The sequence below is a fragment of the Lampetra fluviatilis genome, chromosome 5 (assembly GCF_964198595.1).
Source record: "Lampetra fluviatilis chromosome 5, kcLamFluv1.1, whole genome shotgun sequence".
NCBI classification, from domain to species: domain Eukaryota; kingdom Metazoa; phylum Chordata; class Hyperoartia; order Petromyzontiformes; family Petromyzontidae; genus Lampetra; species Lampetra fluviatilis.
Window position 1 is genome coordinate 8,713,237 of NC_136279.1, and position 22,570 is coordinate 8,735,806.

Below are 22,570 nucleotides of genomic sequence, written 5' to 3' on the forward strand. Positions count from 1 at the left end.
TTGGCAGCATGGGACACATTCTTTGCTTGATAGTATGTTCTACGTGATGCCCCTTCCATAGAGCCACGTGGTGGATTAAAGAGCCGCATGCAGCTTGGGAGACGCCAGTTGGCCACCGCTGGAATAGAACATTCCACTCGTGACATGATATCAGTAGCACATGTACAGACCTTTATTCGATTCATTGCTGGATGGAAACCTCCCCACACCATTGTTGTGGGTAATTAGATGATACTTCACGCTGGTCAGTGCAAGTTTGCGAAGGCCAGAAGCATGGACATGGGCACGTAGAACTACAGTACAACGGCGGATTTTTACGGCACTGCCCACCACGTAGCCCCGTTGCCTATAACACCTGCTACGGACAGTGGCCACCCATCCAAGCACTATGCAGGCTCTGCTGGGCATGTTGCAGGCGATTTAATCATATATGCTTATTAGTTATTGTTTATTACCCACAATCCACCACGACAGCACGTCTTGTATATTTAAAGCGCGGCAATATGCTTTCCCATTTTCTCTCCTTTCCCTTCTCCCTCCTCTCTTTCCCATCCGTTTTTATGTTCCTTATCTTCTGCCTTATCCTCAGCCCCCCACCCATATAAACTTTTACTTTTCTGCTAGAGGCTCCTCACCTGGGTGGAGCAGTGAGCCCAATCCACCTCTCTTCATCACAAGCCCTGCTGCATCGTTCTCGGTTTTGCTTGTGGGATTTACGCCCCCCCCTTCTTTGTTCTGTGATCGGTGCTTTGTGTAGCAGGCTCACGTTCAGTTGAATAAAAATGATATATTTTTTTAAAGCACGGCCGTATGCCCAAGACCCCTCTTGCTGACGCTGGGCGCGTGTCTCCCTCGGCAGGCGCTTGCGGCGGCCAACAAGCTGGGCTACCCGGTGCTCGTGCGCGCCGCCTTCGCGCTCGGCGGCCTGGGCTCGGGATTCGCCGACGGGCCCGAGGAGCTGTCGGCGCTGGTGACGCAGGCGTTCGCGCACACCACGCAGGTGCGGAGGGTTGCGGGGGACGGTGGGGTGTTGGGGGGGATAGGGGGCGTGGGGTACAGGGGGGTGCCTTACTACATCATCCAACGTGACCCGGCGGACTTATCGCATACCAACGTGACACTGATTTGTCACCAACACCCCATGAACATGCCACCCATAGCCCACCAACATGTCACTTACCAACAACATGCTACGAATGTATCGCAGACCTGCCATTTAGAATGTCACGAACACACCACAAACGTGATACCAGTGTGTCACCAACTCACCGTCAACATGCTACCAAAATTCCACTAACACAACACCAACATGCCACACACCTAGGCTCTTGTGTATTGTGTCATTCAGGGTTATATCTTGCTTTTCAAACAAGAACACGTTTTAAAAGTTTCCCCCCTCACTCGACTTGGTAAACGTGGCTGTGGCTGTCGGTCGTCGTCCTTAGGTGCTGGTGGACAAGTCTCTCAAGGGCTGGAAGGAGGTGGAGTATGAGGTCGTTCGCGATGCCTACAACAACTGCATCACGGTGTGTCCACCTTCCCTCCTCCTTGCGTCACTTGGTCCCAGCGCTCCCCTCTCGCATCCCACCCACCGCTAAATTTCACGTCCGGACTCCTCACACGGAGTTGTCTCTCCTGCGCCGTTTGTTTGATTGTCGATCGCTCTCTTTCGGACCACCTCTCCCATCATCCCCTGATCTTTACTTCTCACAAATTCCCCAGGCTCCTCTTCCTTCCTTTGACCCAGAGGCAGGGAAAACCTGTTCCGTACCATGGGCCAAATAGGGCCACACTTTCGATTGCCCGACCCTAACGCCACCTCTGACATTTTGCGTGAGCGCGTGCATTACCCATGAAGGTGTGCAACATGGAGAACGTGGACCCCCTGGGCATCCACACGGGCGAGTCCATCGTCGTCGCCCCAAGCCAGACGCTCAACAACCGCGAGTACAACATGCTGCGCACCACCGCCATCAAGGTCATCCGCCACCTGGGCGTCGTGGGGGAGTGCAACATTCAGTACGCGCTCAACCCTGAGTCCGAGCAGGTGGGTGTGGGCGGATGGGTGGGTGAGTGTATGGGTGGGTAGCTGGGTTATTGAGGGTGTGGATGGGCAGGTAAGTGAACGTGTGGGTGGGTGGTTGTGTGAGTGTGGGAGTGGTTGGGTGATAGTGAGTGAGCGAGGTGTATTTATGTATGTGTGAGTGAATGAGTGGGAGATTGGGTGAGTAATCTGTGAATAGGTTGATAAGAGTGAGTGGATGGGTGAGTCGGCGACAAGTAGGTATCCGAGTGTGTGAATGGATGGCTGAGTGATTGAATGAATTATTGAGAGTATGTGAGCAAGTACTTGTGTTGGTGTAAGTGCTGAAACCTACTGCTTAATAACTACAACTTCCTTCCCACCATTTATCGCAAACTTCCTGCTCGACCGATCAATGGTGTGACGCTCATTCCTGTTGACAGCCCAAGCTAGCAATGGATAATCCACATTCCAATTGCGAAGGCCATTCTCTCCATATCAATAGCACAATTGCTGTCGCCTTCCTACAATGTAGATTTCTCCCTCCCCCCCCCCCCCCCCCCTTTTTGATGATGGTGCAGAGTCAACCCTCCGATAGAAGCTTGAGCTCGTGACTTTTCACTTGCGCGTCGGGCACGATAACCACTTATTTCACACTTCCTGTCATTTCCGCCTCTCCTTCCGCACCTGCCGACGTCTGCCTCCCACCGCGGCAGTACTACATCATCGAGGTGAACGCTCGTCTGTCCAGGAGCTCCGCGCTCGCCAGCAAGGCCACGGGATACCCGCTGGCGTACGTGGCGGCCAAGTTGGCGCTTGGCATCCCCTTGCCGACGCTCAGGTGCGTCACCCTGCACTCCTAACAATGCAGCGGTGTCCTCAATCCCGGAAAATTCAGGAGTGGGCCCCCCCCCCTCCCCCGGTATTATCCATTATCTTACAAAACCCTGTTATTTACATGAAGTCCGATTTAGCCCATTTACAGCTGGGAAATGTGATGTCCGTTGCTCGAATATTGCTTTGCACGCTGTTCAGTGTTTGATCTTGGGGGCTGTGACTTTTTCATTTTGTATGCAGTCATTGGTGTTTAGGCTGGAGGCCGTCAACTCGCTATGGTTCACAACCTTGCTTAATTACGGGTGACTGAAGCCCAGATTGGAACCACCCAGGCTCTCAGTGGTGCTGGCCCAGTGTCTCCGACACGGCAATCATTAGTCTGTCGTCTCCAGATTGTTTGTTTTGTTGGTGCCGCGTCCAGGAACTCTGTGACCGGCTCGACTACGGCGAACTTTGAGCCGAGTCTGGACTACGTGGTGGTGAAAGTCCCGCGCTGGGACCTGAGCAAGTTCCTGCGTGTGAGCACCAAGATCGGATCCTCCATGAAGAGCGTCGGTGGGCAGTACACGCACGCATGGGCCCATACCCACACACCTGTGTACACATACACACGCTCATACGAGAGACAGAAATCCCCCGTAGCCTTTTAAACATTAGTTGGGCAAGTGACTTTTAGTGAACTATTATGCTCGCACAAAGACGACGATTCCCGTTATAGCCACACAGACTGTTTGGACAAGTACTATTAACGAGCACTTATTAAGGCCGTCACTGCACACGGGGGTGGTGTGGTCAGTACCATGCTCTGCTGCCTTCGTATCTCGAGTGCTGATGTGTATATACCACACCTGATACTAATTTGAGGCTGTGGAGACATAGGGGGAGGCCCAGAACCAGTTCAGATCCTCATCAATGATGTTAGCTTTGAGCGGAAAGTGAATTTGGGTCGACGGGTTCATAGCGCGGCACGCTAACGACGACATTATATACGTGCTCACAGTAGCTTAACGTGCACACGTGTGTGTGTGTGTTGATAGGCAGGCGGGTGAGTGAATGAGTGAGTGCATGAATATTTAAGTTCTCAAGGTGAGCAAGCTGACATGTGAGCAGATGGTAGACCGAGGGAGCAAGTAGTTTAGGCAATTAATTGTTGATTGCATGAGCACATGGCTGAGTGAGTGAGCAGGTGAAGTGAGTGAGTGATTAAATGAATGACCAGGTGATGGTACAAGTCACAACGAATGTGTGAGTGTACACGAGCGTTTTCACGAATGGCCAGTGCCGTCTGCACTGTCCGCCCGCAGGGGAGGTGATGGCCGTGGGCCGATGCTTCGAGGAGGCGTTCCAAAAGGCGCTGCGCATGGTCAACGAGAACTGCTGCGGCTTCGACCACACGCTCAAACCTGCCTCCGACGAGGTGAGGCCTCTCGGACCCCCTCTCCTCCAGTGTCATCGGCTCCCATCAGTGATGTGACCCAGGTTCACCCTTGCAAAAGAAGCTCGGTTTGTTTCATGCGTCTCAACGGGTTTACTTCATCTCCTGATTAAGTAAAGGAAACTGACTTTTACTCATCATTATTGTCACATGGCAGCGAGGCGGGGCGAAAGGCACCGATGAAGCTTGTACAGTACGTTCGCACACATAGGTGGCAGACTATAACACCGTTTCCCCCACGCAGGAGCTGGAGACGCCCACGGATAAGCGTATCTTCGTGCTGGCGGCGGCCCTGCGTGCCGGCTACTCGGTGGAGCGACTGTACGAGCTGACGCGCATCGACAGCTGGTTCCTGCACCGCATGCGCGGAATCACGGTGCTCGGGCAAGCGCTCGAGGCCTACCAGGAGGGCCCGCTGCCACGCAGCCTGCTGCTGCGTGCCAAACAGCTCGGATTCTCAGACCGGCAGATCGCCGGCGCCATCATGAGGTGGGCGGGTGGGTGGGCTGGCGAGGTGAGCGAGTGCATGAACGATTTGATTGCATTTGCGAGTGAGCGGGTGCACGGATTGCTGTGCGAGTGATTTCAGTTGGCAAGTCATTGGATGGAAACGTGAGCGATTAAGTGCGTGTATGTATGTTGAACTTCTTTCGCACCGTACGTAGCCAACCCAACGAACTAAACCTAAAACTCAGAGTGAATGAATACGTGGGTGCGCGAGTGATTAAATAAGTGGCCGAGTGCTGTGTGCGGACGTTTCGATTTGTTGTCATCGCCGCCGCCGCCACCACCCCCCCCCCACAGCACGGAGCTGGCGGTGCGGCAGCTGCGGAAGGAGCTGCAGGTTTTGCCGTGGGTGAAGCGCGTGGACACGGTGGCGGGGGAGTGGCCGGCGCAGACCAACTACCTGTATCTGACGTACGGTGGCATCGAGCACGACATTTCCTTCCCCGCCGACCACGTGCTCGTGCTCGGCTCCGGCGTCTACCGCATCGGCAGCAGCGTGGAGTTCGACTGGTGCGCCGTGGGCTGCATCACCGAGTTGCGCAAGGTCCGGCGGAGCTAGGGGGACGACGGCCTACGGCTATTTAGTTGCTGGTGTTTGACATACACAGCGTTCTGCAGCATGTTCGTCAGTAGCCTTTTCTCATCGCTGTCTAACCTGATTGAAGTGTTAGCCCTTGAATTACTAGCGGCAATTATTGTTTAGTTTGAATTACAAGGTAAGGGTTTTTTTGGCGGTCGGGCGTCGACGTCGCAACTAAAGGAGGGAAAGCGTTGGTGGGGTGTTCTGGGTGGCACTCTCCATTGCGTTGTCCGCGACGACCTCGTGACGTTGTCCTTGTCTCTCTGCCCGTGGCCGATTTAACAGCTCGGCTACAAAACCATCATGGTGAACTGCAACCCAGAGACTGTGAGCACGGACTATGATATGTGCGACCGACTCTACTTCGAAGAGATCTCCTTTGAAGTGAGACTTTTCCCTCGCCCCCCCCCCCCCCCCCGATCTCTCACCTGTGTGTATGTATGTTGAACATCTTTCGCACTGTACATAGCCATGCAATGTCACCCCAGAGGTTTGCGACCAAGGGGAAGACCTACCATATGATGGTGGTGACGATAAGACTGTCGGAGCAGTTCTTGGAGACCAGGAACTTTGACTGCCATACTTCTGGTCTCCTAGAACTTCCAGGACTGCCAGACACACCCAGCAAGCGCTGCGGGTTCTGGCATAAGGAAGAAAGCGATGATAATGTGCAACTTCATGTTTTTGGTTCTTTCGGTAAAGTCACGTAGAAGGGAAGTAATAAAATAATACAAATAAAACAAAATAATTTTCACGACGTTTCGGCGACAACGCAAGCAGCCGGTCCTCAGGTGAAAACCACGTCTGTCGGGGCGACAGCGTCTGAATGAAACAGCACCATGCTTGGAGCATATATTTAAGCTGGGTTGGAAGGGGGGGAAAGCGCCTTGACAAAATAATTTGCATGTCAAGAGGAATTTTGCATATTTATGGGAAATGCAGGTATGTGATTAGTACCACTTATGCCCGTGCATTATGCAGGATTAGCAGCATCAATGTGCAACATCAACACTTGGTCCTGTCGACCTCTTGACTGTGACCTGTCCCGCACTGCCCATGGCACCAGACCGTGATGGACATCTACGAGCTGGAGAACCCGGAGGGCGTGATCCTGTGCATGGGCGGGCAGCTGCCCAACAACATCGCGATGGCGCTGCACCGGCAGAAGTGCCGCATCCTGGGCACTTCGCCCGAGTTCATCGACGGCGCCGAGAACCGATTCAAGTTCTCGCGAATGCTCGACTCCATCGGCATCAGCCAGCCGCTCTGGAAGGAGCTGTCCGACCTGAAGGTGCTGAAGGGGCGTGCGTGTGTGCGTGCTTGTGCGTGTGTTTGTCTGTGTTAGTGCCGAGGGGTGGGCGCAGTCGTTGGCGTAGTGAATTCCGAACCCAGCGACCCAAGTTCGAATCCCGTTCGCAGCTATCTGAACCGGTCCTGGGCCATTCGTAGGTCAACTCGACTGTAAATGAGCACTGGGTTCAGTGTGTAAAAATCAGCACTGTGGGGAGATGAAGGCAGATGGGCATGGTGCTTTGCCACCTTGTGTATCATCACTTGTACAGGTGATTTCTAACAGCATTTTCTCCAACAATCTGTTAAGGACTATGGGGATCTTTGTTTTGTGGGTCTAGTGTGTACATGTGTGGCTGGAGAGACCGGTTGCTGGTCATGGTGCTGACCACAACACTTCTTCAGGCGCCATGCCACCCTGAATAGGTGCTTGCTAACATCCTCAACAATCTGCACAGCTACACGGGGGAGGGGTTCTTTGTCTTTAGCGTGCGTGCGAGTGTGAGGTTTATTATGAAATTCATTGTGTGTCCAATTGACCATGTAATGAGTAGTAGACATGTAAGAATGAGTGTCTTTGTTGTGTACTCAATCCGACGTGTAAATAACACTGTCCTTCACCTTTCCGCTTGCCCACGCTTCTCCCGGTTGTCCGCGTTGACGTGCCCGCCAGTCCGCCAAGGAGTTTTGCGCCAACGTGGGCTACCCGTGCCTTGTGCGCCCGTCCTACGTGCTGAGCGGCGCTGCCATGAACGTGGCGCTCTCCGCCAACGACCTGGAGGCGTTCCTGAACAGCGCCGTCGCCGTGTCAAAGGAGTACCCCGTCGTCATCTCGAAATTCATCCTGGAGGCCAAGGTGCGTGAGGGCTTCGAGCGATGCCCCGGGGCCGACCAAAAACTGCGAGGGGAAAGGGGAGCTTTCCAGCTCTTGCACGAGTCGAGGAATTGGGGTGGGGGGGGGTACAACATGCTCAGTGCACACCTTGAGGGGGGGGGGGTCCTCCGACGGGGGGAGAGTGGGAGTTTGTGCTCATGGGCAGGGGGGGGAGGGGAAACCGTAACCAACATTTTAGGGGTAGATCAGGTGTGGGGAGGGGGTGAAAAAGGGACACTGCAAATCATATAACATACGTGCGGCTTTATGAGGTGGGGTTACAACCTCTCATCCACTCAACTGATGAAAGGAAAAATAGGAAAGGGGAGGGGCGGGGCGGAGGTACCCCCCCCCACCTGCTGTCATCCCCAGGCCTCTCTGCCTCTCATTTTAGACTTCGGAGTAAGGGGGTAGTTTGGCCAGGTTTTTAATCGGGCAAGTCCCTAATAGCATAAAAACCCGTTATGCTCATAAAGATTAATTCATTGTTGAATCTCTCGCATGAGAGTGATTGTGCCTTCCAGCGACACGATTGGGATTTTCAGCCAAGGAAACATGAGTGGGCCTCCCACAGATGGAATCGCAGATTTCCTTAAACGAGTACTTGGTTTCCTGTGTTAACATTGGCACTGGGGAGACAAAGGCGGCCTTGATGGTTCTTGCCACATCGCCCCCTCGTGCTCCATGCCGGCCTTGAGAAATGCCTGTGAAAAGCTCTTTAACTTTTTACAATGTGTAAGGCTATGTGGAGGATAGTTATTTTATTATTTAAAACATATTTTAGTTTTTGTTTTCTTTCCCCCAATTCTGCTTCAATTGTGCTGTGGATGCCATGTTGTCACGGGACGCTCGCAGAAAGTGGAGTAACATCACACCCCGTGTTAGAGAACGTCCTCGGGAAGGCGACATCACAACTACTTCTGAGGTCCCTTCAATTGCCTCTTTTTTTTTCTCACGTATGCATGTAGCGTACACAATGTGCGTTTGCAATAATATATGCATGTGTGTTGGGACGCACACGTGTGCATGCATACCTGTGTGTTCACGTGTTTGCGTAAATGCGCACGTGTGCAGAATATGAACGCAGATGCAATGGAGTACAACAGTGCAGGGGCGAGAGGGTGGCACGTGTCGGAGCCTGTGCGTGTGTGTGTTGAACAGCACTTACCCCCAGCGTCTGTTAAGGTTATACAGGGGATCTTTGTTATTGAAGGCATGTTGGTGTGCATGCCTATTAATGCGTTGTGTATATGTATCCAGTGGTAGTATAGCGAGTTGAAGCACTGCGCTATGAACCCAACGATTTGTGTTCGATTCCCGCTCGTGGCCAACATCGGTGATGAATATTTGAACCGGTCCTGGGCCTCCCCAGGTCAACTCGACCTGAAATGAATCCCTAGTACGGTGTGTAAACATCATCGCCAGGGAGACTAAGGTGGCCAGGCGTGCTGCTGACCCCCCACCTCTTCATGTGCCGTTCTGGCCTTCATAGGTGCTCGCGAACAGCACTCGCCTCAACAGTCTAAGGCTCTACGGGGCGTCTTTGTCTTTGCTCACTGTGTTGTGCATGTAGTGGTCAGCACACTGCGCTGCGGGAGCCGGCACGTGTCTATGACGAGTGGCGGCACGGCGGTTACCGCACCCAGCAACCTGGGTGCCGCACCCAGCAACCTGGGTGCGGTAACCGCGACAGCTAACCATTCGGTGGCGAGCGATGCCTGAACCAACTCTTAACCCACCAACATGATGAGCTATGGCACTTAAGAAGCGTTGATCCAGCAGCGGATCCCACGAAGGAGCCGTAAGTGACTGTTTATCATCGCGGTGAGCGAAGGAAATGGACGTGGACGCGGTGGCGTGCGACGGCGAGGTGGTGGCCATGGCCGTGTCGGAGCACGTGGAGAACGCCGGCGTCCACTCGGGCGACGCGACCCTCGTATCGCCCGCCCAGGACATCAACCACCAGACCATGCAGCGCATCCAGGCCATCGTGGTGGCCATCGGCCGCGAGCTGCAGGTCACGGGCCCCTTCAACCTGCAGCTCATCGCCAAGGCAAGAGCCGAGCCCTGACCCCGAACTCCAACCCCATAACCATTTTACTCCGCAACGAATTGCCAAGCCAATTGACTAACCCTTTCGAGACCCTGGGAGATGGCGACAGATCGTGGAAGCTTTCACCTCCCGATTAGCACGGTTGGCTACATCCGGCGCGAAAGAATTTTAAAATACATACAGGTCATGGCTGATGACGATATATAATCAAGGTGATGACGACAACCTGCTAACCAAACGCTCGCGATGATGCCATTGCTCCCTCCGTCTGTCCGCGCCCGACAGGACAATCTGCTCAAGGTGATCGAGTGCAACGTGCGCGTGTCGCGCTCCTTCCCGTTCGTCTCAAAGACGCTCGGCGTGGACCTGGTTGCCATGGCGACACGGGTGATAATGGGCGAGAAGGTGGAACCCGTGGAGCTGACGGGCACCGGCATCGTCGGAGTCAAGGTTCGTCCACCGAGCGATTTCCTCTTATTATTTCATGGTACAATAATACCCGAATTTACGTCTTCTTCCCCTTTTGCGGCGTTTCGCAAATACGTCGTCACTTTATTACTACCATGAGCTGATTTGCATCGCCTCAACCCACACACGTCGCTGACAGCCGTCCTTTTCTTGTATCCGTCTCCTCTCAGCTACCCTTGTAAATCGCTTTGACTTACATCGTTTCAACATTCGTCATCGCACCTTTCATGAAATGCATCCCCGACCATAAACCGGCGTATATAGTACCGCACTATAGTTTTTTCCCGACAAGACAATGCGCTCTCTCCTATTGGGTAAATCTTCACCGCCATTGTCGTCGTGTAACCATTCTCTGCCAGGTGCCGCAGTTCTCATTTTCGCGGCTGGCGGGTGCCGACGTCATGCTGGGCGTGGAGATGACAAGCACGGGTGAGGTGGCCTGCTTCGGGGAGAACCGCTACGAGGCCTACCTCAAAGCCATGCTGAGCACCGGCTTCCGCATCCCAAAGGAGAATATCTTGCTCTCAATCGGCAGCTACAAGGTTTGTCACGCACGCGCGCGAAGGCTGCTCCTCTTCTTCTGCTTCTTCTTCAATTCCCCTGGACTTTGTGACCGTTGAGGGCTCATCTTCTACTGTCGCTGTTAATCGAGTAGCGTAGGATGGAAGGCCCGAGGTTTGACCCCTGACCTCCCCCCCCCTGCCCTCGTGCCTGAATGCTCAGCCCCACGAGCCTGGCTGGGAATACAGGCAAGAAAGTGCCCCTGCTTAGCCTGTGAATATAAATGGTGAAAAATGTCAGTCGAGTAAACAAGTAAGCGCTTAAAGATGCCTCTGTTTCGATTCGTGTAAACGTATGCAATGGGCTCACATGACCCCCCCTCCAGCCACTGGCAGTCACAACGTTATTACAACGGTAAAAACAAAGGATGCATTCGTTCTTCGGTCAATTTCAAGACTATTCATTGCATCACAAGGGATGAATACATAGGTGGAGTTTGACTTATTTGGGGGGGGGGGGGCAGGGGTTCACTTTGTCTCCTGAATGTGTTTTAATAAATGTGTCCAGTTTGGGAGGGGCATTGCTCCCCCCCCCCCCCCCACAAACTCTGCCCATGGGTGAATAGTTACATGAATAGTTACAACCAGAACAACAAGTAAAGATGCCACTGAAAATTTGATTTTGATTCGCATCGTTATCAAGTTCTTACAAGTCCATTACATTTCACCTTCAATATATTGTTCAGCCAGGTGAAGAGGCCTGCCTCGTGTCATGGAAGCACATTGTCGTTATGAATAAATGTCCGATTTCTTTGATTTCCGCCACCGACTTGGCTCACCTGCCGCATCCATCCCCTGCTGCCTTGCACCTGTAGAACAAAAGCGAGCTCCTCCCCACGGTGCGCACCCTGGAGAAACTCGGGTTCCAGTTGTACGCCAGCCTGGGCACCGCCGACTTCTACACGGAGCACGGCATCAAGGTGGGTGCCACGCCGCGGCATACTCGCGCACTAACGCACAGCAGGCAATACACGCGTAAACACATACACGGCAATCCATACAAACACACGGCAATCCATACACCAATACATGGCAACACGCACCACCACGACCGGCCATTCACTGCACAGTGGCGTGACATCACTACAGAGATTGTGCCAGGCTAAAGGCACTGAGGCCACATACACCAACACCAGCCGAGTCGGATAGAAGCCCATACACCAACATGTGCACTAACCCAGGTCAACCAACAGACAGACCCGTAAACACTCCCCACACACCAACCCAAGACAACGATATCCTGTATAGCCAGCACAGACTGTTGGGGCAAGTGAGTGCTATTAGCAAGCACCGATGAAGGCCAGCACAGCACGTGCGGGGGGTGGGGTGGCCAGCACAGCCTTTGTCTCCCGAGTAGCAACATTTGCACAACGCAACAGGTACTCATTTAAGGCTGAGTCGACCTAGGGGAAGCCCAAGACCGATTAAGATAATCGCCACTGGTGTTGGCCATAAGCGGGAATCGAACTCGGGTTGCGGAACCATTGCACTACATTGGGGAAACCAAACGACATGTCTCAGACCGCATCCGTGAACATAAAGCTGACCTGAAACACGGTAGGACAAACACCTCTGCCGTGGCAGATCACTGTTACAACTCAGTGGGCTCACATGACATTGACTTCTCCAAGACAGAGGTTCTCTGCAAGCCATCTGGCTATCATGAGAGATTCGTTCATGAGGCGATCCACATATACAAACACAGAGACAATTTTAACCGAGAAGATGGATTCTGGCTTAGCAATCATTGGAAGGACGTAATAAACCATTTCGATACACATTAGGGTGGGTAGAATAATACATAGTGTTATATTAAAATGTATATGGTATAGGGTGGTTTATAGCAATACAGTATATAATTTAATGTTGGGTTTATCTATGGCAGTATATAGTACGGTATATGCTCGTGTGATGTAAGAGAATAAAGTTTAGATGGAAGCATATTATATAATTTTTACGACGTAGAATTGTAATGTATTACTTGCTGTTAGTAACTCAGCTTATTGTAGAGTATGGTGCTATGCAGTTTATACTTTAGTTTTTTATGTAGTTTATACTTTAGTTTTCTACGTGGTTGTTTAGTAACTGCAGCTACATATCATTAACATTCCTTTCCTTTGTTAATGCTACTCCCTGCACCCCCCCTTGGTGCTGCTGATCCTGCATAATGCATGGGCATAATATGACTTTGAAACCCCCCCGCCCACCTCCCACGCATTTCCCATGAATATGCTAAATTCCTCTTCATATGCACATTCTTTTTGTTAAGGCGCTCTTCCACCTCCAACCCAGCTTATATATAAGCTCCTAGCTTGGTAGTGTCTCATTCTTCACCTGAAGACGGCTGCTTGCGTTGTAGCCGAAACGTCGTGAGAATTATTTTATTTTATTGTGTTTTATTTTTATTATTTTATTACTTCCCTTCTACGTGACTTTACCGAAAGAACCAAGAAGAAGACATTGCACTATCACTACCCAAACATACACCCGCAACATACACACAAACACACCTATAATCTCGCCAACCTCCCAATTGAATCGTGCATGGCCACAATCCTAAACCATACGCACTTCGCCTCGACGTGTTTGCGAAAAACATATGGAGAAGGGAAAAACAAGCAAAACAGGTTTATTTTCTTCCCAACAAGTTCAACGTGACAGAAACCAAATTAACAATCACTGCAGCTGCTGAATTAGCAAATGCAGGGCAATCTGCCGTTAATTAGGATCAACCTGTCCTGCTGATTATAACATCAGGTGCTCCGCCCAAAAGTTATGTTGGAACACGTTTTCATTTATGATTGTCGGCAGCTGCCAGCAATGAGTTCATGTGACCTCGGGAAGATATAAAACCCGGGGTGGCCTATTGGCGCACGGATGCAGACATCCCACACACAGGGCGTGTGCGTTCATGGGAGGAGCGGAGCTGCTTTGGCTGCGGCAGTGTGAGTGTTTTTTTCCCCCGCACGCGCACTGTTGTCGTCGGTTACAATGTGATTTGAATCGTTTATGAAGTTGCCTGTGTTTCTTTTGGATACTAGGACCGTTCTTCACAGTGTTGTAAGAGCACAAACTGTAAACGCACACCCTGTGCTGTTTTTATTTTAAAAAATGCGTCTCTCTATTTATTATTATAATTCATACCTCCGATTAGCACGGTTGGGCTATGTATGTTGCGAAATAAATTCTGCGTACAGTACATACAATAGCTGCCTGCCGAGAAGGCAAAGAAAGCTTCCAAAGCCAGTGCATTAAGGGAGCCTCTATTATTTGTACTTGTGAAACTCTAGTCCTAGCAATCCCCACTTTATTATGGCTGTGATAGCCAACCATCAGGTGCTTGCAGGGTGCCATAACTTACTTTTGTATATGGTTAGAAAAGATTGTTTGGGGTTTCGGACTGAGGTTGATTATTACTGCCTTGGGAGATTTGATTTGTTGGGTGGGGGAGGGGTGAAATGTGTGCACAGAACTCGTGGAAATTAACCGGGACTCCTGTGTCGGGCAGCTGTGCTGGCTTCCACAATGCTCGGTCTCAAGCACGCCACCCTAATTCGACTCTCACACAGCATAACATTTTTTAAATTAATACTTTTTAAAAGTATTTCATTGTCAGTTTGGCCCAAAACTACACATCTGGGTATCGTTATTGGGAGTTGTGCAGTGTGTTTTATTGACAATCGGATCAGGAATTTGGAAGCTCTCATGAAAAAAATGTGAGGCACAGATACTCTTTGACTTAGAAACTCCTGCATACACACACATTCACATGGACGCATGGACACACAGGCGCTCTCCCACCCTACACAGCCCCTGAAACCTGTATTTGAACACCGGATTTCAGTGGTGCTCTCATGCCCACACGTCTACATGAACAAAGACAAACATCCCCCGTGTAGCCTTTCCTGTAATCTATTTTAATTTTGCCAGGTAAGGCCCACCAAGCTCTATAGTTATTTTTCAGAAGTGACCTGGTGATCACAAATGATAGCTCAACGAAGTGGCTTATCACGTGGAAATTTCTAGCAGCCAAATGTTCTAAACGCATGTTGATTCTAAATGTGGAGGGGAAAAACTGGAGGACCCAGAGTAAAAATTCACTCCACCACGGGGAGAACATGCAAACTCCAAATATACAGCAGGCGTCAGTGTCAGGATTAAAGCCACAACCTCCTGTATACCAGACGAGGCAGTAAACATCTCGCCACCCTGTTGCCTATTGGAGCAAGTGCCGTGAGCCAGCAACTATGAGGGCTGACACGGCACACTAGGGGGGGTGGGTGGCCAACACCATGCCAGGCTGCCTTTGTCTTCCCAGCACTGATGCTCGCACACCATAGTAGTTACTCATTTAAGGCGGATTCAACCTAGGGTGGAGGCCCAAGACCGGTTCAAATATTATTCGTCGTGACCGGGAATCGAACTCTGGTCGCCGGGATTCGTAGCGCAGCATGCCAACCGCTGCGCCAACGCTCCCCACAGACACTTGCCCTCCTACATCGACACTGAAAGCTGAATTTGAACCCAAGATCTCGGTGGCACTGGCTCTGTCTCCGACCCCCTTCCCCCGCCCACACCACTCCGAGCCATCCCGTTCACCTCCTGTTGGAATAACCTCATTCTCCTGGTCACATCCGCCATGCAGGTGCGCGCCGTGGACTGGCACTTTGAGGACGCAGAGGGTGGCGATTGCGGGGAGAAGCAGCGTTCGATCCTAGACTACCTGGCCGAGAATCACTTCCACCTCGTCATCAACCTCCCCATGCGCAACGCCGGTGGGCGTCGCCTCTCGTCGTTCGTGACGCGCGGGTACCGCACGCGCCGCATGGCCGTGGACTACTCCGTGCCACTCATCACCGACATCAAGTGCACCAAGCTGTTCGTCGAGGTGAGACGACGACGACGACGACGACGATAATGATAATAATTTTGCTTTATTTGTAAGGCGCCTTCCACTCAAGGCGCTGATGTTGATCGTGACAGCGATGATGTCGGTAGGTAAGATGATCTTCTTGGTTCTTTCGGTAAAGTCACGTAGAAGGGAAGTAATAAAATAATAAAAATAAAACATAATAAAATAAAATAATTCTCACGACGTTTCGGCTACAACGCAAGCAGCCGTCTTCAGGTGAAGAATGAGACACTGCCAAGCTAGGAGCTTATATATAAGCTGAGTTGGAGGTGGAAGAAGAAGAGAGCCTTAACAAAAGAATGTGCATATCAAGAGGAATTTAGCATATTCATGGGAAATGCGTAGGAGGTGGGCGGGGGGGGTTTCAAAGTCATATTATGCCCATGCATTATGCAGGATCAGCAGCACCAAGGGAGGGTGCAGGGAGTAGCATTAACAAAGGAAAGGAATGTTAATAGTATGTAGCTGCAGTTACTAAACAACCACGTAGAAAACTAAAGTATAAACTACATAAAAAACTAAAGTATAAACTGCATAGCACCATCAGTATATTTACTATACTCTACAATAAGCTGAGTTACTAACAGCAAGTAATACATTACAATTCTACGTCGTAAAAATTATATAATATGCTTCCATCTAAACTTTATTTTCTTACATCACACGAGCATACACCGTACTGCCATAGATAAACCCAACATTAAATTATATACTGTCTTGCTATAAACCACCCTATACCTTATACATTTTAATATAACACTATGTATTATTCTACCCACCCTAATGTGTATCACACTGCTATATGTTTACTATACAATTACGATACTATGTATATACAATGTACAAAGTAATATATAGTATATTACTTTCACCTGAAGACGGCTGCTTGCGTTGTAGCCGAAACGTCGTGAGAATTATTTTATTTTATTATGTTTTATTTTTATTATTTTATTACTTCCCTTCTACGTGACTTTACCGAAAGAACCAAGAAGATGAATCCCTGCAGTCACGAAAGCTTTAAATCGAAAGGTAAGCTGATGATGATGATGAGATTGGATGACGCTGGGGGTTGACGGGATCACGTGGGCCACGCTGGTAAGTGTGGATTAGTCGGTGTGGGGAGTAGGGGGGCGGGGAGGGTGGCACAGGCAGGACCAGTTCAGATATCGTTTGCCACTGATGTTAGCCATGACTGAAAATCAAAATCGGTCTCTTGCAATCATAGCTCAACACATTAACGAACGCTGCCTCCACACCACATGCAATTTGAGTACATCAAGTAATGAAACTAATTTAAATGTGCAATTTAATGCATGCAACATGAGCATATTAATTTACTTTAATTACTGAATCGGTCAATTGTTACCTACCTGCTGTGAAATAACGCTGTACATGGTGGGAACCCGGAGCACACGGGGACACCTACATGCACCACTTGGAGGAGAAGCGCCGCTGCCGGCTAACCGCGGCTTCCTGCTTGTAACCCCTGACCCCTCCCAGGCGCTGCGTCTGATTGGCGGAGCCCCCCGGGTCAAGACGCACGTGGACAGCATGACCGCACAGAGGATCGTCAGGCTCCCAGGTGCCGCCCCCGCTCGCGTCCTGCCAACTCCTTCCCCCCTCCGGCTGGCAATACCAACAGCCGCCATTTGCCACTTTGACGATGACGTCACCATGGCGCCTATGCCAGGCCAGGTGCACTTTGAGGCCACGTGAAGTGTCGAAGGCTCGCTGACAGGAGGTCACAGGACAGACCCAGATGCCATGGGTTGACTGTTTGAGATGACTGGCAGATGCACCAGCTTTGCCCCCTTCTGTGCCAACTTTTCCTGTATTTTAGCTACCCGGCGCTCTGCTCGTTATTCTAAGCATCGCTACTATGCCATCCGTTGTTGTTGAAGGGCGACTGCTTCCAATTGACCAGTAGCGTCCTGCACGGGCCTCCTTCATAGGATATGGCTCGGATCCATCTTCACACCAGCGAAGGGAAAACCTACGACCCACGGGCCAGACACAGCCCTTGACTTAATTCGACATGGCTCACGGCCACACGAGTCCTAACACTTCTCTAAACGGCCCGCAAACGATGATTGTCCGTCACCGCGAGCATCTTGGTTGCACTAATCGGACACTGTAGGACATGTTTCCGACCTGGTACTGCCGCGTTTCTAATGTTAGCACGCTCCGGTCACTTCTGTCACGGAGAGGACCTGTTGGCCATGACAGAAGTGATGGCGTCCGGAAATGTGGTCACATTTTGAGGTAGTGTTAAGACTTCGTTCTATCAATCGCATGCTGCCATGTTCGCTGCGCCACGTTGTTGCTGCTGCTCCTCGCCCCCTCCGACCAGGCCTCATGGACGTGCACGTGCATCTGCGGGAGCCGGGCGGCGAGCATAAGGAGGACTTCTGCTCGGGCACGGCGGCGGCGCTGGCCGGTGGCGTGACGCTCGTGTGCGCCATGCCCAACACAAACCCCGCGGTCACCGACCTCGACTCGCTCGCCGTCGTGCAGAAGGTGGGTCGGTTAGACCGTCAACCTTGAGCTACAATCGGCTAAGAGCCCATTTGACCAACGGGGTGGGAGGTGGGGGATTGATTGAGCACTTCGCCCCATGCACTCCCAGCCTGACCCAGGAGAAAAGGGGGCGGCTGCAGCACGAATAAGAATATCCAACCATGCGCCAGGGTCTGTTTTGTCGCTGGCGTGTCTGTAGTGCACATGATCAACGTAAAAACATCAATACTCGCATATACAGACACACGCTTGCGTGCACACACACACGTTTGACACCATGGAGGCAGTCATACAAGTGTGGAAATCCTGCCGGACTGGTCTGGCATGGGTCTGCTAGGCTCATGTCTTGCTACAATTATTTGTAAAGGTATGCCAATCACATGCTGATGTTATAGTTGAGTTTATCAACAAGATTTACAAGCAACATGGCACAATCGAGATGCAATACAAAGGAGGCGGTAGACAAAAAAACAATCGTTTCTCGAGTGAGTTGTCAGATGCCCCACCACGACTACCACGATCACCGTTGTTATTATTGATGACGAGCACAGACTCGGAACGCGAACTGCGTCTGGCAAAGAGGAGACGAAGCCTCGATCATCTGCTCCGGTGTAGCCTTCTCGAGGAGCCGCGCATAGCTGATGATGGTTGCACCGTTACTGACAGTGTGCGGGCTTGTGCCCACGAATGATCGTCATCGGTTCCTCGAAGTTTGTATAATGATCATGAAACGAACAACGAACGAACGAATGATTGACTTGGTGATATCGATTGTTTTATCGCGGCATCGCAGGCGGCTCGCGCCGGCGCTCGCTGCGACTATGCGCTGTTCGCCGGCGCCTCTGTGGAGAACGCGGCGTCCGTGCGCGATCTGAGCGGCGCCACCGCCGGCCTTAAGATGTACCTCAACGAGACGTACTCCGCCCTGCGGCTCAACAACATGGCGCACTGGATGCAGGTGAGGCTGCTGCTTTCACACGATGGCGTCGATACAATCGGTCGGGGAGGAGTGCTTTCGCGTGTGCGTTGTTGAGTATGTATGTGGAGTTATGATTGTGTGTGTGCGGTTTAGGTGGGGAATGGTTGTGTAGTGGTTCTGGTGGTATGCACTACGAATCCAGCGATTCCGAGGTTCGATACTCTCCCACGACCAATAAGTGGTAAATATTTGAACCGGTCATTGGCCTCCCCTTGGTCGACTTGAACGAGTACCTGGTGCAGTGTGTAAACGGCGCTGGAGAGACAAAAGTGACCAGGCATGGTGTCTGCCACCCACCCCATGGTGTGCTGTGTTGCCGGCCTTCAGGACTTGCCCCAACAGTTTGTTAAAAGGGCGCTATATGGGGGGGACCTTTGTCTTCGCTTTGTTTTATTTTGGTCATTATGAGTGGTCCATACCTTTGTGTCGATGTTTGTGCAGGTGTATTGTCTAGTGTGTGCCTCAGAATGATTGTGTGCGTGCAGGTATATGATTGAGCATTTGTACTCGAGCGAGTGCGATTCTGCTAAATATTTCCGGGTGTTGCCTGGGTATAACTAATTGATCGAACTTGCACGCATCGCAACGAGCGCGTGTCCGCCACGGTTGTTTGTGTGCGTCTCCGCGTGCCGTGGTGCAGCACTTCAAGAGCTGGCCGCGCGACCGCGTGATCGCGGTGCACGCCGAGAGGCAGACGGTGGCGGCGGTGCTCATGGTGGCGCAGCTGCACAAGCGTTCGGTGCACGTGTGCCACGTCGCCCGCAAGGAAGAGGTGCGCAGTCGGGAGGCCTGGGGGGCCGTATTTGGTCGTCGTCATTGTTGTAATTTTTTTGTTTTTTTCTGTAAAGTGCTCCTCGTTATTAGCGAGGGATTCGTTCCGAAGACGCTCGTGAATAGAACGTTTTGCGGATTAATGATAATACATAAGATATGAAATGAAAATTGGCATCAAATTAACGTGAACAACATTTTTGTTAATAAACATTAAGTAAATTAAAATAAATATCACGGTATTAAATAGTTTATGATTGAACTTTCTTTAACCATCACTATCTCATCACATTCTCTCGCATCACTTTTATTTCATAACTTCCTTTCCCTCTCTCGATGCAGTCTTGTAAAGTTCCAGATGCGATTCGCGGATAGCCAAAATTGCGGCTAGCACGTCCGTGCCTAACGAGGGGAATCCTGTCCTTCACAACGATCAACTGAGTGATTTGACCGTTTAGACTGACCTGACCGATTGACTTCCCGATTCTTCTCTTCTCTACGCCGCATTTCTTGCAGATCCTACTCATCCGCGCCGCCAAGGAGAGTGGGCTGGATGTCACCTGCGAGGTGGCGCCACACCACCTCTTCCTGTGCCAGGACGACCTGGAGGTCATAGGTCAAGGCCGGGGTCAGGTTCGGCCAGAGCTGAGCACGCGAGAAGACATGGAGGCGCTGTGGGAGAACATGGACATCATCGACTGCTTCGCTACGGACCACGGTTCGTGCATTTTAGTGCCGACTAGCAGTCGGATGACAACGATGGTGGTGATAATGAATGTTGGTTTTGGAGTTGATGATGACGACACCCTCGATGGCCCTCAGCATTCAACCCTCACTCCTCCAACCCCTTGCTATTTTCTGCTTGCCCTTCACCCCACTCCCCTGACCTCTCCTTCATTACTCAAACCCCTGACCTGCACACCCCCCCCCCCCCCCCCCCCACGACCCACTCTTGATCCTTCCTCAATCCTCGTCCGTCCATAAATTAACCCTCAACCGCCCCCTGGGCCCGTGGCTGTCTCAGCTCCGCACGCGGTGCAGGAGAAGGACGGCGCGTCGCCGCCCCCAGGCTTCCCGGGCCTCGAGACGATGCTGCCGCTGCTGCTCACGGCCGTGGGCGAGGGGCGACTCACGATCGACGACCTCGTGGCCCGTCTCCATGACAACCCCCGCCGCATCTTCAACCTGCCCAAGCAGGAGGACACCTACGTGGAGGTGAGCAAGCGAGCAACTTGACCCCACCTTTGTTTCACCAGCACCGTGTCCCATGGCCGACAAACGGCAGCAGCCGCTGCTGGCGGCGTTAACGACGCGCCAATGAACGTCGATTTTGATGTTGATTCTCGAGCTCGCGATGTGGCCAATGAATCGGCGTGTGTAAGAATCGATGCCGTTCTAATTTGTGTCTGTGTGTGCCTTATGCAAGTGGATTCGCGCCACCTGTGCTGCCACCATAGGTGCTGCCCTTTGCCAGAAATGTTTAGAAAAGAATAGATTCTTGAATCCAGTCACAGCAACTTATTGGATTTCACAGGGAGGCGAATCGGTAATTACTAAAAGGTTATAACGCAAGCACACTGATCGCATTGGTTGGCAGGATAATGTGGGGGTTTTGTTTATTGAAATAATAGAATTTCCAGTTTTGCCAAATAACTACACAGATCTGGGCATTGTTTGTAAGTTGTGTGGTGAATTTCACCGTAAATTGGTTTCAGGATTTTGTAGTTTTTTTTTTGTCAAAGTATGGGAAGGACAGGACTGACGGCTCGCGATTGCTTGTGGCCCAAGAAGAACCTCGTGTCCTCCGATACACGCCGGAAGGGAGAAGATGTGAAGTTTGTACAGCCAGACATAATATTCCCAAGGCCCAGCAATGAGTAGTCCAAAAACGGGCTCCTTTGATGCACATGCTGCCTCGTCACACGCTAAGGCGTCGTTTCTTCCCGACTCTCTGCTCCGGCACAGGTGGACATGGACCAGGAGTGGGTGATCCCTGAGCACATGCGCTTCACCAAGTCGCGCTGGACTCCGTTCGCGGGGCGCAGGGTGAAGGGGATGGTGCGACGTGTGGTGCTGCGGGGGGAGGTGGCCTACATCGACGGGCAGGTGGGTCGGTGGGCGGGCGGGCAAGTGGTGGCAGTTAATTTTGTTGTAATCTTTTTTCCTCTTGGGCTATCGGCATCTCGTCGTAAGATGAAGTATCAGTCGGAACTTCCACATGAAACCAGGGCACCGCGCACTGCACATTCCCACACTTCGTCCTGCTTTGGAGATTTTGATTACGTGGGAGTCAAACCAATATTTGGCTCGCGGCTGTTATTGTGTGAGCGCGTACGTGCTTTGTGTTGGACACGCCGTCTGCGATGACGGAAGCTGTAGCAACGTCACTGCAGCCTCGAAGGCTCTGACCCACCGCTTGGGGCCACGTGCGCAGGTGTTGGTGCCGCCAGGGTTTGGGAAGGACGTGCGGGCGGCATGGCCGTTGGCCCCCTTGGCTGCCTCCGCGGCCGCCGCCACCGTCATCACCGCGGCCGTTGCCGGTGTCGCAGCTCCCGCCTGTCCCTCTGCCAACGTCGTCCCACCTACCAAGGTGAGTTTCCCCGATCCTCGCCAATACAAGCCAATTCCTCACCCTGAAAGTCTCACGCCGGTCATGCGGCCTGCTCCACAGGTTCTGTACCGGCCAGCCAACTCCTTACCCTGAGGTCAAGCCGGTGGACACGTTGGCCCCATATAGATGTAGTGTGCGACAGACTGTGTCGCA

At 51.7% G+C, this 22,570-nt stretch overlaps 1 protein-coding gene across 2 annotated transcripts in view; it reads left to right on the forward strand.

The window, feature by feature from the left end:
- Nucleotides 1-22,570, forward strand: part of CAD (carbamoyl-phosphate synthetase 2, aspartate transcarbamylase, and dihydroorotase) — a 43,707-nt gene that overhangs the window by 12,487 nt on the left and 8,650 nt on the right. For both annotated transcript variants that reach the window (XM_078856659.1, XM_078856660.1), the window contains exons 12-35: nt 860-1,000; nt 1,446-1,526; nt 1,859-2,047; nt 2,740-2,864; nt 3,282-3,415; nt 4,165-4,277; nt 4,540-4,784; nt 5,100-5,346; nt 5,668-5,766; nt 6,449-6,673; nt 7,346-7,528; nt 9,381-9,599; nt 9,885-10,049; nt 10,427-10,609; nt 11,443-11,547; nt 15,273-15,515; nt 17,040-17,121; nt 17,890-18,056; nt 18,850-19,014; nt 19,676-19,807; nt 20,323-20,524; nt 20,831-21,021; nt 21,772-21,912; nt 22,241-22,396. In XM_078856659.1, the coding sequence (XP_078712785.1) occupies nt 860-1,000; nt 1,446-1,526; nt 1,859-2,047; nt 2,740-2,864; nt 3,282-3,415; nt 4,165-4,277; nt 4,540-4,784; nt 5,100-5,346; nt 5,668-5,766; nt 6,449-6,673; nt 7,346-7,528; nt 9,381-9,599; nt 9,885-10,049; nt 10,427-10,609; nt 11,443-11,547; nt 15,273-15,515; nt 17,040-17,121; nt 17,890-18,056; nt 18,850-19,014; nt 19,676-19,807; nt 20,323-20,524; nt 20,831-21,021; nt 21,772-21,912; nt 22,241-22,396 (3,933 nt within the window). The remainder of the gene's footprint in view (nt 1-859; nt 1,001-1,445; nt 1,527-1,858; nt 2,048-2,739; nt 2,865-3,281; nt 3,416-4,164; nt 4,278-4,539; nt 4,785-5,099; nt 5,347-5,667; nt 5,767-6,448; nt 6,674-7,345; nt 7,529-9,380; nt 9,600-9,884; nt 10,050-10,426; nt 10,610-11,442; nt 11,548-15,272; nt 15,516-17,039; nt 17,122-17,889; nt 18,057-18,849; nt 19,015-19,675; nt 19,808-20,322; nt 20,525-20,830; nt 21,022-21,771; nt 21,913-22,240; nt 22,397-22,570) is intronic.